Source organism: Acomys minous (genome assembly GCF_964271855.1).
Source record: "Acomys minous genome assembly, chromosome: 3".
In the NCBI taxonomy this organism is placed as follows: domain Eukaryota; kingdom Metazoa; phylum Chordata; class Mammalia; order Rodentia; family Muridae; genus Acomys; species Acomys minous.
Window position 1 is genome coordinate 94,133,182 of NC_140485.1, and position 17,239 is coordinate 94,150,420.

At 47.4% G+C, this 17,239-nt stretch overlaps 1 protein-coding gene across 1 annotated transcript in view; it reads right to left on the reverse strand.

Annotated features, from left to right (window-relative positions):
• Window positions 1-17,239, reverse strand: part of SCML4 (Scm polycomb group protein like 4) — a 101,597-nt gene that overhangs the window by 24,952 nt on the left and 59,406 nt on the right. The window contains 2 exon segments of the mRNA XM_084775819.1: window positions 3,811-4,011; window positions 7,688-7,817. Of these exon segments, the coding sequence (XP_084631945.1) occupies window positions 3,811-4,011; window positions 7,688-7,817 (331 nt within the window).

Sequence of the window (17,239 nt, forward strand, 5' to 3'; positions counted from 1 at the left end):
TGGAAAAGCAGAAATAGCAACTTAGAGCTGGATGGTGGGAGTTGGGGGGGAAAGGGCAAGTGGGCCGTGCTAAATTGCCCTGGAGGTCCTGCTAATGCCCTGTTTCCGGTCTAAGGTACCACTCAGAACAGCTCGCTGCTGTGGTTGTCACGTCCCTTGCCTCTTTGGTCTGTGACAGCCTTCCTCTGCTTTTCATGACTGCGGCAACTTTGACTCCTTGCTGCTCAGTGAGACCTGTTGCTCCTCGATTTGTCTGACATTCTTTCTCACGGCAGGAGTCATGGGACTGGGGACAGGGAAGGAAAAGCTACAGAGACAAGGAAGCCTCACAGCACACCAGACAGGAGCCATGGGACAGACACAGGGCTCTTCTGGGGGTCCGAACCTTCCGCAGTTGGTGAATCCAATGCGTCCCACACTCTTCCATCCTGCTCTCTATATTCTGGTCCATGGGCCCAGTCACCAAGTCTGCTCATACCCAAGGGTAAAGGGAGTATTTGGCACCACTTCCTGACCAGTGCAGGGGCAAATCCCACACATCACACATAACTCTTCTGCAAGGAAAAGTCGCCTTTTCCTCATCTTTTATCCCCATCTCACCCCTTTATTCTTCAGACAATTTACTAAGCTCAGTTTTATGTCGTGGCTTGTCAGAGACAACACTATTTATTTTGTTTAAGTTTCCCTAGGTTTCATTTGAGGAGCTCTGTTGGGGTTGACTCCTGTGTCCCTTCAACAGGACACTTTGTGGTGCAGGGCACTTCAGTCTGTTCCAGGTTCATCCCTGCTCCGGTCTTAGAATCAGGCACTCGCCAACCGCCCTTCTTCCTTGGATTAATAAGTGATGCAGAGAAACCCAATCCAAGGACCAGATGAGCTCTTTGCTACTGGGTGTCAGTTGAGAGCACTGGAGGGGCGGATGTGTGCTCTCCTGTTGATGCTTCTACCCAGGAGTCGGCCTCTTTATCCGTGTCCAAAGGAGGACACAGATAAAGATGCTCAAATTCACCCCCAGGGATGTCATGAGTAGCCTCAGGAGAAGAGTCACTAAAGGGGTCTTTACAACAACCTCTCTACAGCAACGCTGGCCTCCAGCTCTACACAGAAACCAAATGGAGAAATGGCATCGGCTCCCTGAGGCACCAAGAAGGACCCGTGCCGTCCCTCGCCTCTCAGCCCCTCAGAGCTGCACACCAGCTCCAGTGTGAGGGGCATACAGAGACACCTTGGAGAGGCCATCCTAGGCTTCCCCCACTCTCAGCAATTCTTAGTGGGCAGCCATCTGGTTTGCATCGTCTCTCCTGAAGGCTGGCAGGTGGCAGGGGCTACCAGAGCTAGTTTTTATTATAACTAGATTACCCAAAGGATCCACTTATTACATGTGGCGCTTTTCAGTTTGGAAAGGCCTCTCTGGTACGCATTTCCTCACAGGTCTCCTGACCTCAGCCTTTGAGGATGAACCAAAGGTGGCCTATTGTCCCCAAGGTACAGGGAGGAAGCTGGGGAGAGACTGAGGCTGAGTTTTTCAGTTCATGTGGTTTCTGTGCGGCACTCACTTCTCATCTAAAACTCCAAGTGGCTTTGACCCAGGGGCCAGCCACAGAGCATCACCATGCTTATCCCGATACTTTGCAGATCCCCTCTTAGTATAGGCACTGGTGTAAAAAGGCTGAGGGATATGGAGGCTGCCTCCAAGGTAGGAGGGTCTCAGGACCTCAGGCCTATCTATGAAGTCACACATGTGTTCATGGGATTGCATATGTGGAGGGAAACCCCCATCTCTTTCAAGAGGCTGTAGTCCTGAGTTCATAAATTCTCCATCTTGGAGGTGTGGCTAAGGTAGAGCATCCCAGGTGTGCTGGGAAGGATGACTAGGCTCTGTGATGCTGCTCCCTTCAACTGATAGAGTGTCAGGATCTAGGCAGCCTCCTCTAGCCTTTAGGTTCCTCCCTGATTCTGCCAGCACCTATACACCCAGCTTCTGTGTGCTGTGTTGGAGGATGTTTAGGGAGCAATGCCCTGAGGATCAGCTTCTAAATGCAGAGCTGGCACCTGGCTGTTTCTCCTGAGTCTGCCTCTCTCTGAGCCACATTGATGTTGCCCCATAGCTTTGCTGAGCCTCCATTTCCAACTGTAACATGAAAAGCTACCACCCCATACGTAGTGCCTTCAAGGTGGAGGCAAGAGGCATTGGTTCAGTGCTAAAGCATCCTCCAAGACATCAGGGAAAATGGTCCATTCTGGCTTCCTGGGACTTCCCTCTACCAATCTGGTATTGCTTCTCCCTAATGCCAAGGCCCTGAGACAAGGAGCAGGAGGCGCAGGAAAGCCAGGCTCAGGACCAGGGAGTTCAGAGCCTTTAAGCAGGTGCCATGATGCAGAAGGAGCTCAAAGACAAGAGCCTCTCCCTCAGGGACAAGGACAAGGTAAGAGGGTAGCTTGGGTGGAAGGCAGGAGTGGAGCAGCCTGATGAGCCTCTCCTTTTCTGCCTTGTCCACATGTCCTCCTGTCTACACATCTCCTGACGCCCTTAAATGAGTCCGACACGCACACTCGCACGTAGCTGAGGTTCCTCTCTTCCTTTTCCTTCCCACCTTCCATTTACTTCCCTTCCCTCCTCCCCTCCTCTTCCCCCCTCCTTTCTTTAGTTTTTGAGACATATATCTTAGAACCCTCTGTGTAGCTCACACACTGGCCTCAAACTCAAGCTTCTCCTGCCCCCAGCCCTACAGTTGTAGGACTCCAGGCAGCCACTCCCATGGCTGCTCCCTCCTGACTCGGTCTTAGCTAACCCTGCATGCAGCCTATTGCCAGGAAACCATCTGCCTTGGCCAGGATGCTGAGCCAGAGAAGACTCCAGCCTGATTCTCCAGTTAATCTTCACTAAGGAAAGCCTGGTGGTTCTGGTGGTGCCAAGAGCTGTGCAGTGTGGGATAAGGAGGCAAGGGTTGAAAGAGTCAGGGCTCTTGCACTCTGCCCCTCCCACTCTGCAGGCAAATCTGTTCCTCTGAAGGCTGGCAGGCCAGGGCTGAAGCCGGAAGAGAGCTGTAACCCTGTTTATAGAGGTGCCCGCCTAAGGTAGGTTGAAATTGAGAGGTTCCCCCGCCCTACCCCCCTCCCCCCCCGTTGTCTTTCATGGTGGTGAGTGCTGTGAAAGAGGAATAGGTTAAAGAAACTCTGGTAAGTCAGACAAGGTCAAGAGACGAGAGGACTCTGATAAGGCAGCATTTGAGTAGAAACCCAAAAGGGCTCCCTGGAGCATGGGGCGTGGACCACCAGGGTAAGATACTCCAGAAGATAAGAACAGCACGTGCAAAGGCCCTGAGGTAGGAGGAGAGTTGAAGAATGCAGGAAGAATAGCAGAGAAGCCATCTAACCAAGCTAAATATGAGATAAGAGAGAAATGACCCAGAGTTTGGAGAAGGAGCCAGAAGCATCTTGCATAGGCCTATGGACCTTGTAAAGATGTGAGCTGTTATTTGGACATAGGAGCCATTGGAGGGTTTAGGGCAAAGGACAAGTATGATTTTTATCTTAAAATGCACTGTGTCTGGGGCCGTGTTGTGGATATGTTTGAATGGTGTTGGAAGCAGCAAGAAGACACGAGTCAAGGGTGAGGACCCAGGAAGTCAGTCTTGCTGTCTAGGTCTGGCAGCTGCCCTTCAGTCACCCTGAGGGATGCTTTCTGCTCACAGAGGCCCTGGAGCCCAGCAGGTGAAGAACAAGCCCTGGCCACACCCACTGTCCCTACTCGGAGATGGCTACACAGAGAGAGACCGCTAGCATCCCTCCCACAGCCCTAGATCTTACCTGACACCAGCTCACCACGGTAGCCCTGCTTGACAAGGGAGAAGACCAGCCTTGGCTGGTGCGCACAGTCGATGCATGCCTGCACTGCCTGCTGCAGGACGGCCGCAGGCCGCTCAGGCCCCAGGCGCTCTGGAAGCTGCTGCAGCTTCCTCCTCTCCAGGTATGGCCCTGCATCGGCTTGCTTGTTAATGTAGAGGCACACTGTGGGCACAGAGAACACCACATGTGAGATGTCTAGTGTGGCCTGCAGGTGGCATAGGCTGGGGGGCACCTCAGGCTTGCACCTGGCTCTGGCCTTAGGAAAGCTGTAAAGGACAGGCCTGGGACTGATCCTCCTAGTGTACAATGGTAGAAAGGCTAAAAAAAAAAGCTGCACTTGACAACTGCCTGAGCTTGCTCCAGAGGAAGCCTCCTGACAGTGGGCAGAGGGATAGCTGGGTCTCCTCTAACTGTGTGAAACTGTACAGAAAAATTTGTTGGAGTTATTTTTATAAAACTGTGTTTGTTTCTCTCAGCTTCTTTCTTTCTTTCCTTTTTTTTTTTTTTTTTTTTTTTAATTTGAGACAGGGTCTCTCTGTGTAGCCTTGTTGTCCTGGACTCTCTTTGTAGACCAGGCTGGCCTCAAACTCACAGCAATCCGCCTGCCTCTGCCTCCCTCAGCTTATTTCTTAACCCAGCTATCACACAAAAAATTGAGACTCTTTTCCATTTGCTTAAAAACAAGCTTTACAACACAATCTTGAGCAGTTTAAGTCGATTCTTAACCCTCTAGGTTTTTTTGTCTTAACTCCCAGCAAACATTCTAAGGATACTTGCATTTTGTAGCTTTCCTAGGCTCCAGCCTCCTGCTCTTTGTTAGACCTTTGCCTGTCACTGAATCCACTCTGCTGAATCCCCTACTTCCTCCTCCCCTCAATGACAGGAAGTCCAGCCCTATTCTCTCCCTTGCTCAGTGATTGGCTATAAGCTGCTTTATTGACATACCAGGGAACAATTAGGGAGCCATGTTTACATAACATAGAGACAGAAATCAGAATTTAAACTACAAAATAACCTTATGCCTAAAAGGATCACTATGGCCCATATGGACAATGTATACAATGGTATTTTCATTTGGTTGGGTACATGAAAAAATCTCTTTCCTCCTCTTCCTCTTCCTCTTCTTCTTCCTCCTCCTCCTCCAAGAAAAACTGGCTATTTCTCTGTGAACTTCCACCAATAAAAAAAACTTGTGTGACATTAATCATTCTAGAGGCAATTTGAGAGCCCAATGGGATTGCTATTTATACTTTCAGAAAATAATGGCCAAAACCCATCAGTAATTCCACACTTAAAGTTTTATTATTTTTACTTGATATGTATAGGTGTGCTTGCCTATAAGTATATCTGTGTGCCTATGTGTGCAGCACTCTGGAGTCTGGTATCAGATCCTCTGGAACTGGAGTTACAGACAGTTGTGAGCCACCATTCGGGTGCTGGGAACTGAACCCAGGTCATCCGCAAGAGCACTAAATGCTTTAGCCACTGAGCCACCTCTCAAGCCCCAAATTCTTCACACTTTTAAGATAATATATCTCATCATAAAAATTTGAATACAAATTGTATTCATTTACATTTTGACTATGTTAATGTATTACATATTACAGCTAAGTATATTTATATAACATAAATCTACATAAAAATGTCAGAATGTCTCTAAAATTGCTTTCCCATGTTCAATAAATTTTCAGCAGACCACAGGGGGAAATCTATGAATTTTACAATTAAAAAGGAAAATAAATAGCTATCAAATCCTTTTTTTTGTTTGTTTGTTTTGGTTTTTTGAGACAGGGTTTCCCTGTGTAGCCTTGGCTGTCCTAGACTCTCTTTGTAGACCAGATTGGCCTCGAATTTACAGCGATCCACCTGCCTCTGCCTCCTGAGTGCTGGGATTGAAGGTGTGCACCACCACACCCACCTCAAATCCTTTTTAAAAAAAACATTGTAGTAGTAATAGTAGTAGTAGTTGGTGTGTGTGTGTGTGTGTGTGTGTGTGTGTGTGTGTGTGTGTGTATGTGTACCAGGTGCACACATGTAGAGATCAGAGGATTAGTTGAGGGAATCTGTTCTTGTCTTCCACCATGTGCGTCCCAGGTATTGAACTCAGTTTACCAAGCTAGTTTGGCAGCAAGCACCTTTACCCACTGAGCCATCTCAGGGACCACCATAATTTCTTTTCTAGTGAAAGCATTTCTACTGAGAAGACTGCTAAATGAATTTATTATTATTATTATTATTATTATTATTATTATTATTATTACATAGCTAATAATAATTATATTTATGCGATTATAATAATAATGTAGCAGTCAGTTGGCTGACCAGCTCAGATAATAGATATCAGTGGATACAAGTTCAACTTAATTCAGTTCTGTGACAGCAGCATATGTGCCCACTCACAACTATTACACCTGTCATTTGACAATAACTGCCCAACAGGTCAGCCTGACACCAGACTGTTCTGATGTAGTGTGTCCTGTCTTCTGCTGCCAGCTCAGCTGTTTGAAGATTTAAAAGTTAACAATTATGTTATCATGGCCTGCTTAGAAATGACTCTTCTCTGCTCTTAATGCCCCATCCTTAACAAAGGAAGACTTTTCCTAGCTTGCCTCTTGAGAAAAACTGCCCCCAAAGCAAGGTGGAAATGTAATTTCCTTGCCTTCCAGTGGCGTAGTAACGTTCCGCCTCACGATTATTGTTGACAGTATAAAATAAATCCAGTTCCTTCTGACCCCAAGAGTCCACTCTGTTCTCTACGGCTGCCCCACTTCCCCTCATCTCGGATGATCTGAAAAGCAGTTAATAACAGGCCCGTTTGCCAGGCAGCCAGCGATGTGGACCCCGCCTGTTCAGTTGTCACATGCCGAGGCTCACCTCCGGCCATGAAGATCCGAGGGCAGCTGGACTTCCTGGAGGATACATCTGAGCTGAGTGTGAGGCAGCAATGGGGTGACCAGACAGGAAGAGACTATACTAAACACCGTGTAAATTATCTAATGAGTGGAATCACCGGGCGAGGGTTGGGGTTGGGGGGCTAGAACCTGCAAGCGCTTCCTCAACCATGTGAACAGGGTCAGTCTTTACACTACAGTGGGAGGGGCCTAAGGGGAGTTAATAGGATGGGAGCAGGGAGTGTAGTTGTGATGAGGGGCCAGAGAGAGTTGTGAGTTTGTACGCGTGTGCGTGAGTGTGTGTGTGAGTGTGTGAGCATGCCTGTATAGCCATCGAATTACTGGTACAGGATGAAGCTCTCGGTTGGCTGGCTGATACATCAGCTTATGAGGCGGGGAGGGAGAGAGAAATGACTGAGTGCTCCACTGACTGAGTGGAAGGAGAGGGCTGAAAATGCAAATTCAGACCTGACCCCCTCAGGTGAGCACACCCAGCTCTAGCCAGTGCACTCACTTGTACACTCTAAAGCAACCAGCTGAACTTTCACAACATTCGCAGAAAACAAAGTTTCTAGTAACTAAACTGCAAGAGAAGGAAACATGAGCTTTTAGAGACTGAGGGGCCATCCTGTCTGCTGCCCAACTAGCACACCAGGTCTTTCGTTGAGCTATCTCAGAGAACTTTCCTTTCCTTTCCTTTCCTTTCCCTTCTTTTTTTAGAAACAGGGTTTCTATGAGCAGCCCTGGCTGTCCTGGAATCTACTCTGTAGACCAGGCCTTAACACAGAGATGAGCCTGCCTCTGCCTCCTGGGATTAAAAGCATATGACATCACGCCCAGTGAGACATCCCAGAGAAACTTAGGCTCATAAAGCAGCTATTAGACAGAAGAATACCTTGTGACCAGACAACCACATTGCCACCTTGGAGTCCATCTGCCTGACGTACCTGTGACAGCCTGTGGGACCACCAAGCTGGGGATGGTGGCTGCATCCTGAGGGATCGAGCTGAGGTCAGGTTCCGGGGTACTCCGTGGAGGTGACAGGGCCAAGGGAGTCATGAGCACCGGAGACTTGATCTGCAGGAGAGTCTGTTTAATCAGTGACCATCTAGAAATGCTTTCTATATCAGCCCAATCTTTCCCGGATGTCTGTTATCCCTCTGTCCTCTTCACACTCTATGCCTTTCTGCTCAGCTTTGGGAAAGAAGCTTCAGATACAAGTTCATATTCAAAGTTCATATTTGGATTATACTTGGAGGATAGCTCTATACCCTTATGTTAGTGCTATCCAGGAAATGACAGCACCAGGCAGTGGGTATAGGGACATATAAAGGCATTTAAAACACATGAGCCCCCTGAGGATAGGATGCAGACTGCAGGGCAGTGCCCTGTCCACACCTCTGTGCTCTGTGGGATCCTGGTGATGTCCACCAGGAGGGGGACCTTGGTGCTCTTCTCATTGCCTGCTGAGCTCACAGCATGAGCACCTCCAGGGTGCTGACAAGTTGTTCAGTGGTAACTTCCTTTAGCAGACCCTCAGACACAGCCTAAATGAGGACAGGAATGGACAGCCACCACTGTGATGGTCTCCCCTGAAACCGCACATGAGAAGATGGAATTTACACTAATGGAATTGGAGAAGACAAGTCAGTGACTCTGCACCTGGCGCGAGGTTGGGTCAAGTGATGGACAGCAGTTGGGGATAAATGGGGACAGATGTCCCAGGCATCAGAAGGTTCAAAAGATTTTCAGTGTGTAGGCACATTTCAAGAGCCATTGCTCAATTCCCAAGCTTTTCAACTTTTTCAACCAACCTCTTGTGGGTCTCATAAAAATGCCAGCTTTGATTCTGAGTTCTTGGGTAGGATTCTGCATTCTAATGACCCGCCCCCGCCCCTGAGGTAGGACATCTCTGCAGATCCATGAGCACCCTTTGGACAGCCAGGTATTATGTTCTGTTGTTAACTCACATGCAAACACATCCTAACTTTCTTCGAGACTTTTAGGGGGAACTAATATGGTGATGGAAAAAGAATGCTCCAAATGCTGTGTACCCATTGTGTCAGTTACTCCTGTGTTGCTATGAGAAGGCAACTCACAAAAGAAAGTGTTTAATTGAGGGCTGGTTTACAGGGTTAGAGGGTCAGCCCACGATTATCATGGCAGGAAACAGGCTGGCATGGTGCTGGAGCAGTAGCTGAGAGCTTTACATCCTGATCTGAAGGTGTGTGTGTGGGGGTAGAAAGAGAGAGAGAGAGAGAGAGAGAGAGAGAGAGAGAGAGAGAGAGAGAGAGGAGACTGGCTCTAACCTGGACTTTTGAAACCTTGAAGCCCACTCCCAGGGACACACATCCTGCAAGAGGCCACACCCACTCCAACAAGGCCACACCTCCTAATCCTTCCCAAACAGTTCCACTCCCTGGTAACTAAGCATTGAAACATATGAGCCTGTGGGGGCCGTTCTCATTCAAAGGAGTGTGACCACTGTGCTATATGAATCCATTGAGTCATTCTACAGACAGGTTTTATCCTGTTTCGAGCCAGACTTTCTCTGGCTATGTTGTGATACAGCCAGGAATAAAACAAACCAAAATTTGCTCTCATGAAGCTAGTGCTGTCATGGGGGCAGGAGAGGCAACGGACATAACAGAATGTGTGTTATAGAGTGTTAGGAAGTGAGACGAGCTGGCACTGGCAATAAGGGAAGGGGCTAGAAAAATCCCTGAGGAGGTGTACATTGTGACATTTAAAACAGGACGGCTTGGGTCACATTGCATAAAGGGGGAACTGAATTAGTAATACGGTTGTCTAGGGAAAGAATGTTCTGGTAGTGAATGCATCAAGCACCGAGGTCCTGGGGTAGGAGTCAGGGTTCCAGGGTGAGGTTGGAAAGGTAAAGAAATGAGGTTGGCTATAGCGTCAGAGGACACACAAGGCCTCTGGCTGTCACACTGAGCGCTTTGAACAGGCAACTAACGCTTAACAACCTTTCTGGCCCCTCCTGTTCAAAAGAGGGTCAAAGGGACAAGATGGAGGGCTGAGAATGTAGACAGATGAGCAGGAGACGGCTGTAGGCGATCCGGTGACAGCAGTGCAGGTGAGGACTGAGGAACTGTTCTGGATACTTCGGGAAGGTGACAATGTGTCTAGGTAGGAAGAAATCACAACTGACCCTGAGGATCCGGGCCAGGGAGGCTTTGGGCTGTGCAAGGCTGGGTTTGCAGGTGTGCTCCACCACAGCCACCTGTGTTGAAAGTTTCAAGTGGGATGGTTCTATCTGAATAAATTTAGAAAACAATGGGGAGAAAGGTACGGGAAGCAGGAAGTAGAGAGAACCATTTATTGGAGTTTTGTCATGGAGGGGAACAGAGAACTAGGCACAGCAATGGGTAAAAGCGGAAAGGGACAGACACTGTGAAAAGAAAAAACAAAAGTCAAAATAGCGATGTTGGCAAGGTTGTGGAGAAACGGAAACGCATGTATACCAGGAATGTAAAATGCTGTAGCCACTATGGAAATCTGGAAAAGAGTTCCTTGGAAAACCTAAAGTAGAACTAGCACCCAGCCCGGCTCTTCAGGACAGACTCAGTGGAAAGGAATGATGGCAGTCGGAAAGGGACGACCAACTGGACACTGGCTTCACAGTGTAGCTGCCCTGAGCGGTCAGAAGGCAGATGCAAGCTGGGCGTGGTGGCGCACGCCTTTAATCCCAGCACTCGGGAGGCAGAGGCAAGTGGATCGCTGTGAGTTCAAGGCCAGCCTGGTCTACAAAGTGAGTCCGTGACAGTCAACACTACACAGAGAAACCCTGTCTCAAAAAACCATAAAAACAAAACAAAAACAGAAGTCAGATGCACAGAGAGGGGGAAGTGAGAGCAACTCGGCCCAGAGCTTCACTTTCGCTAGCTCTAGAGATTTGTTGTACAGTGTGTGTGACTCTAACTTTTGCTTAGAGATAGTTGCGGACTCTAACTTACACTTAGAGACAGTGACAACTTCATACCTCTTTCTTTCTTTTTCTTTTTTTTTCTTTTTTTTCTTTTTTCTTTTTTTTGAGACAGGGTTTCTCTGTGTCACCCTGCCCATCCTGGAACTCATTCTGTAGACCAGGCTGGCCTCCAACTCAGAGATCCACCTGCCTCTGCCTCCTGAGTGCCGGGATCAAAGGCATGTGACACCACGGCCTGGCAATTTAAAACATTCTTTTAAAAGTTTAAAAAGCTTCAAAAAAATTTTTTTTTGCGTCAAGATGGGAGAAATAAGTTTTAATGCTGATGTCAACGATCCAGAAGCGGGGAAAGCATCAGCTGGATGATAAGTGGCCTCTGGGCTCTGGGCTCTGAGCAGGTGTGTGGAAGTGGCCATCAGCGCTCCATGGGGGTAGGAACTCTCAAAGGAGGGAGGCGGAACTGAAGGTGTGTGGGAACTGAGTGGATGGCAGGAGTGGGAGCTTGCAAAAGGGCTTTAATGGATGGAGACTTTTAATTCCTTCAATGGACCAAAAACTGGTGTAGGAAGATGGAGAGGACATTAATGAAGCAGAGTGGGATGACAGGGAACGGGGCGTGGCCAGCGAGTGGCACTGAGGAGACAGAGGGAGGTGTGGAAACAAATTTGAAAGGGGATCAGCCAACAGCCAGCATGCTGTCTGCACACCGGTGCTGGGTGGGTGCCAACCTCAGACCCTGCATAAACCCAAAGTTCCAGTCAACAGGAGACATGGTATTTCATTCTGAGTGCAGCAACTGAAAAAGAAAAAATTAAAGACCCGGGATGCGTCAGCATGCTACCGAACAATGGAAAAGCAGCTCCACGGCAGGATGAGGACTCTGAAACCTACTGTGGCTTCGTCACTGTGACTTGGCTTCCTCATCCGTCTGCTGTCACAAGGCCACAGTGACATTTCTATGAATGCTATCCTACTCTGCATGGCTTGTGATGGGGTGGCAGACAGAGAGGGGCCCAAAGGCTTCGGGCAGTAAGCCCTGGGAGAATCCCAGTCATTTCTCCTTCCCTAATCCTCAGTCCACTCACCCCCAAAGGACACATAATTCTACCCACCGGGAAAACAGAATCGGCACATTGTAATCTATTTGCCTTGTGGTCTTCAAGTAAATCAATATGGAGGCCCTTGTGGTCCATCCCTAGAATGACTGATGATGGGGATGATAATGATGATGATGATGGTGGTGGTGGTGGTGATGACGGTGATGGTGATGGTGGTGGTGGTGATGATGGTGATGGTGGTGGTGATGATGATGATTACTGAAATCTCAAACTCATGACCTACATAATAACCCTAACACCTCATGCTTAGTCTCTATTATATTTATTAATATTACATATGTCCACTGAACCCATTTCAAAAGACATCATAGCATTACAGTTAGCTGTAATTTCTGCCTAAGTGAAGCAGTCACTGAAATCAGATGAGTCAGCTGGCTGCAAGATAAAGTTTCCTATGCCAGGCAGGGGTGGCACACACCTTTAATCCCAGCACTCAAGAGGCAGAGGCAGGTGAATATCTGAGTTTGAGGCCAGCATGGTCTATAGAGTTCCAGGTCTACCGGAGCTAAGCAAAGATCTTGTCTCAAATCCCACCCCCCCCCCCAAAAAAGAGGCTCTTTCTTATTTATCTTGTGTGGCAGATTGAATGGCACTCATAGGCTCATGGATCTGAATGCTTGGTCACCAGGGAGTGGCACTATTTGAAAGGAATGGGAGGTGTGGCCTGGCTAGAGGAAGTGTGTCACTGAGGGTGGGCTTTGGGATTGTAAAAGGCATATTCCAAGTCTAGAGTCTCTGGAGTCCCTGTGGGTCTGAGCTACTTCTTTAGAGCCATGCCTGCCTGCCTGCAGCCATGTTTCCCACCATGCTGATAATGAGGTAAACCTCTGAAACTGCAAGCAATTAAATGCTTTCCTCTATAAGAGTTGCTGAGGTCCTGGTGTCCCTTCACAGCAATAGGACACTGACAAAGACACCAACCTCTGCAGCTGCTGGAACTTTTAAACAAAGACAGAATCTTTTGCAAACTATGGGCAACACTTCTGCATGGGAATATTCTCAGGGACTTGTGTGCTAGGGGCCTGGTCCTCGACATATTAAGAGATACAGGAACCTTTGAGAGCTTGTTAGGCCATTGGGGACATCACCTTGGGGAAATATTGGTTTTGAAATAAGTTAGTTTCTGTGAGAGTAGGTTGTTTTAAAAGCAGCTGGACTGGCCAGGTATGGTAGCACGTGCCTTTAACCTAGCACCAGCCAGGGCTACATAGGGAGACCCTGTTTCAAAACAACAACAACAACAACAGCAAACAAAAACAAAGAGTGACTGTCTCAGCCCCAGTTTCTGTTTCACCAGGTGACTAATGGGTCCCTCTCACATCTGTTCACACTGCTGTAATGTCTTCTGCCACAAGCAGAAGCCAGAGCAACCCATGTTCCTGTGCTTCCAGGACTGTGAACTAGTTAACCCTCTTTTCATTTTCTTTGTGGTGTGTGTGTGTGTGTGTGCGCGCGCGCACACACACGCACACACTAGGAGTGGAAATCAGGGCATCATGCCCACAAGACCAGCATTCTATAACTGGGCTACATCCCCAGGCCAAAGCGCACATTCCTTTATGAATTTCACAGCTGATACTTTCGGTTACAACAACCAAAGCTAGATTAGTCTAAGGAGTCTATGGCGTGGCCTTTTAAATTTGAGGTTTTTCTAGGAGAAAGAAATACAACCAAAAGTTACTTAGTGTCCAGAAAATTAGGTTTGCTGTCTAATATAAATAACTAAAAATAGCCTGCTGGAGGAAGCCAAGTTGCTGGAGAGCTAGCCTTGCAAGAATGAGGGCCTGAACTTAACAGCTAAAGTACACACACATCTAGCACTTCGCAGGGAGTTGCCATGATTTTAGAAAAGTCTAGAAATAGAGGGACACAGCTACGCAGCGCATTGTCTGTGACGTGGCGTGGGCCTCTGCTGCTCTCTTGCAGGGTGTTTGTCTTTGCTGTTCTTGCTGTGAATATGTTTTTAAAATTGATTTGTTTCTTTAGTCGTGTTCATGGACAAAAATAAAACAAAACGCTCACATATTGGTTTCTAATGTCATTCTTCAATAAAAGCAGTGGGGACCTCTAGCAGAAACAGATGGTAAGACAGGGAGAATGTAGAATACGTTGGAACCATCTTGATATGCCAAGAGGCAACAAGATAGTAACAAAACAACTAGTGATGGAGGTATCTTGTTGTTGTTGTTGATTTTTCAAGACAGGGTTTCTCTGTGTAGCCTTGGCTGTCCTGGACTTGCTTTGTAGACCAGGCTGGCCTCGAACTCACAGACATCCGCCTGCCTCTGCCTCCCTGAGTGCTGCTATTACAGGCGGGTGACATCACACCCGGCTGTGATCGAAGTATCTTAAGGAGCAGGGTGCCGGCTGAAAGGGCTTCCAGTGGACAAATCTGGACCACTGTGAGCAACAGATAAACAGCGTAGTGACTATTATAGCACAGCATGTATACATGATAAACGTCCACCAGTCCACCTGCTGTAAGTAAATGACTGACAAAGGAAATAAGGGGAACAAATGAATCTCTCATGAACAAAACACCCTCTCTAGTAGACAAGCACAACGTCCTGATCTTTAAGGTGGGCTATTCATAACAAATTTCTCCTAAATAGTACAGTGACTTTTACTGTGGGGACACTGACAAAAGCCACCTCAGTCACAGGATCAAAAGCAGCATCAGCAGTGATACTGACGGTATGTGCTTCTGATAAGGCTCAACAGTTCACTTTATCTCTGTGATCTTCTCCCACGCGCACTTTACTAGGTAGGCCAAACACTAGACAGATCACAATTGTATAACATTTTATGAAACTACTTAAAACGTCTCATCATTTTTTTTTTTTTTTTAAAAAAAGGAAAATTAGCAACTTCCACAGACAGAAGAGCTTAAGAAAACATGACCACTGAATGTGAGACTGTGTGTTAGATGGGGCCTCTAAACAGATTAGAGAGACATTCATGTAATTAGAATAAAGTATGGGTTTGGTTTATGATGATATATTATATTTGTGACCAATGTGCCATTGTGATGTAAGCTGTTAACAGTGGGACAGCAAGACACTGGGGGTGTGAGAATCCTCAGAAAATTTTGTTTTTGTTGGTTTGGTTTGGTTTGCTTGGGTTGAGTTGGGTTTTGTTTTGTTTTGTTTTGTTTTGTTTTGAGATGGGGTTTCTCTGTGTAGCCTTGGCTGTCCTGGACTCAAACTCAGAGAGCCACCTGCCTCTACCTCCCCGAGTGCTGGGATTACAGGCATGCACTATGGTGCCCAGTGAGAAATCCTACTGCAAATACTGAAGGCAGAATCTGGTTGAGTGAGTTGGGGAAGTGGCCTAGAGGGGGAAAGAGGCATCTTCCTGGCAGCACCAGAGGGGAAGAGCGGGAGGTCGGCTGCCAAGACCCCTGCAGGCATGCCGAGGCTAAACCCTGGCCTCCAAGGCCAACAGCCTTGATATTTCGACACTTAGCATCTTTTCCTGAAGTGCAAAACCTTAGTCAGACAGGATGGTGACTCCTCATCCAGGAAACTAGCTGCCAGTGGCTGTTCCAGGAGCAGCTGTGTCCCTGTCCCTGCCCCACACTTTCCTTGGGGACACCATTTCTTGCTTCCTGACATTCATTCAAAACTCCCCCACGGCTGTAAGGAGAGAGGCATGGGAAGTACAGTTGGGGAAGTGGAAGAATTCACCACGTTTAACTTCAGACTGTACTAAAAAAGAAAACTTGCCTGGCAAAATGCAAATTAATTCCAACAAGAAGTACATATAATTCCATTCCTAGAGGTCAGCCTGCAGCTGGATCCACAGTTTCCTTTTCACATTTGGGAGAGCATAAACAACCAAGAGATGCAGGGGCTGTATCCTTTGTCCTTGAGACCTGCTTCAGTCTAATCTGGCACCCCAATTTAACAGGCGTCTGGCACACAGCAGAACTGCAACTGGGGGTGCCAGAACCAGCTGACATTAGTTCATGAGAAGCAAATGTACACGCTCCAGAAATACCTGTAAGTTGTTACGTTGTTGTTCGAAGGAAAATGGCCCCTATAGGCTTGTAAAGTGTCCCTATTAGGAGATGTGGCCTTGTTAGAGGAAGTGTGTCTCTGTGGGTGGGCTTTGAGTTTTCAAACCCTCAAGCCAGGCCCAGTGTCACTCTCTCTCTTCCTGCTGCCTGTGGATCCAGATGTAGAGCTCTCAGCTACCTCTGTAGTATCATGTCTGCCTTCATGCTGCTATGCTTCTTGCCATGATGATAAAAGACTAAACCTCTGAACTGTTACCTGGCCCCAAGTAAATGTTTATGAGTTGCAGTGGTCATAGTGTCTCTTCAAAGCAATAGAAATTAAGACACAAGTTAAACATAGCTATTTGTTTACAGTTTGAAGTGCATAGATTTACGTTGAATTAAATATATTTACAAAGTAACAAGTGCTCAGAACCCACCGGTCTCTAATCCCTTCACCTGTGCAGCCCTGGGCCGGCTGCAGGGTAGCTTTGCCCACTCTGCGCTCAGGTTTACTTGTTGGTAGCTCAGAGCTAACAGCACAGGGATGTTTTCACCTTAGAACTTTGCAACTGTTACAAGTAAGGACTGAGTTTATTGTGCTGGTGTATAGACTTAAGAAAGTGAAGAGAAAATAGCTTAGAATGCTGATTCAACCTTACAGTGTGTTGCCCATTGTAGCTGTTCCATGGTGAATGACACACACACACACACACACACACACACACACACACACACACAAAATATTGTTGTTTATTTATTTGTTTGTTTGTTTTTCAAAAGCTGGCTTTTAATTTATAGCCTTGACAAACAGGATGGTGGTCCACTACGTGAAGATATTAAAGTCAGCATACCTACAGGACAGAAGCTCGAGTTTGCTTCATATAGCCCCCTCCTGGCTCCTTACAAAGATCAAGGTGCTTTTTAGTCATGAAATATAAGGAATATTTGCCTGTTGCTCTTGGTAGAATTTCTAAACTGAGGACCCGACCAAGACGTTAAGAGATAAATATTCCTTTTGAAACAAAGAAGACTGCCGTCATAGCTGAGTGTGGCTCTTCCTAGAAACTATGGTGTTAAGGGATTATCTGCTTCCTTTGCCAAGGTGACAGAGGACAGCAAGGCGCCATGGTGAGCAGGCTCCAGAAATACAGCAGCCAGAGACTCAGCCAGATGTGCCCTGGGCTCTCAGCTCCAGGGGACTGACGTCTGCCCTCCAGGTGGATCCTTCCTTTTCTGCAGCTCACCCATGTTAGCCTGAGTCCCTACTGCCAACTAGGCACAAGTCCAAAAGAGAGATGTGTATGCCATCCTCTGGCCAGAGACAGCTGCTACCTCTGAAGACACAGAGAAAACTGACAGAGCTATGAGGGGGTGATACCAGTGGCCCTAGGCCCAGGACATAGAAGAAAGAGACATCCTCAGGATTTCTCAG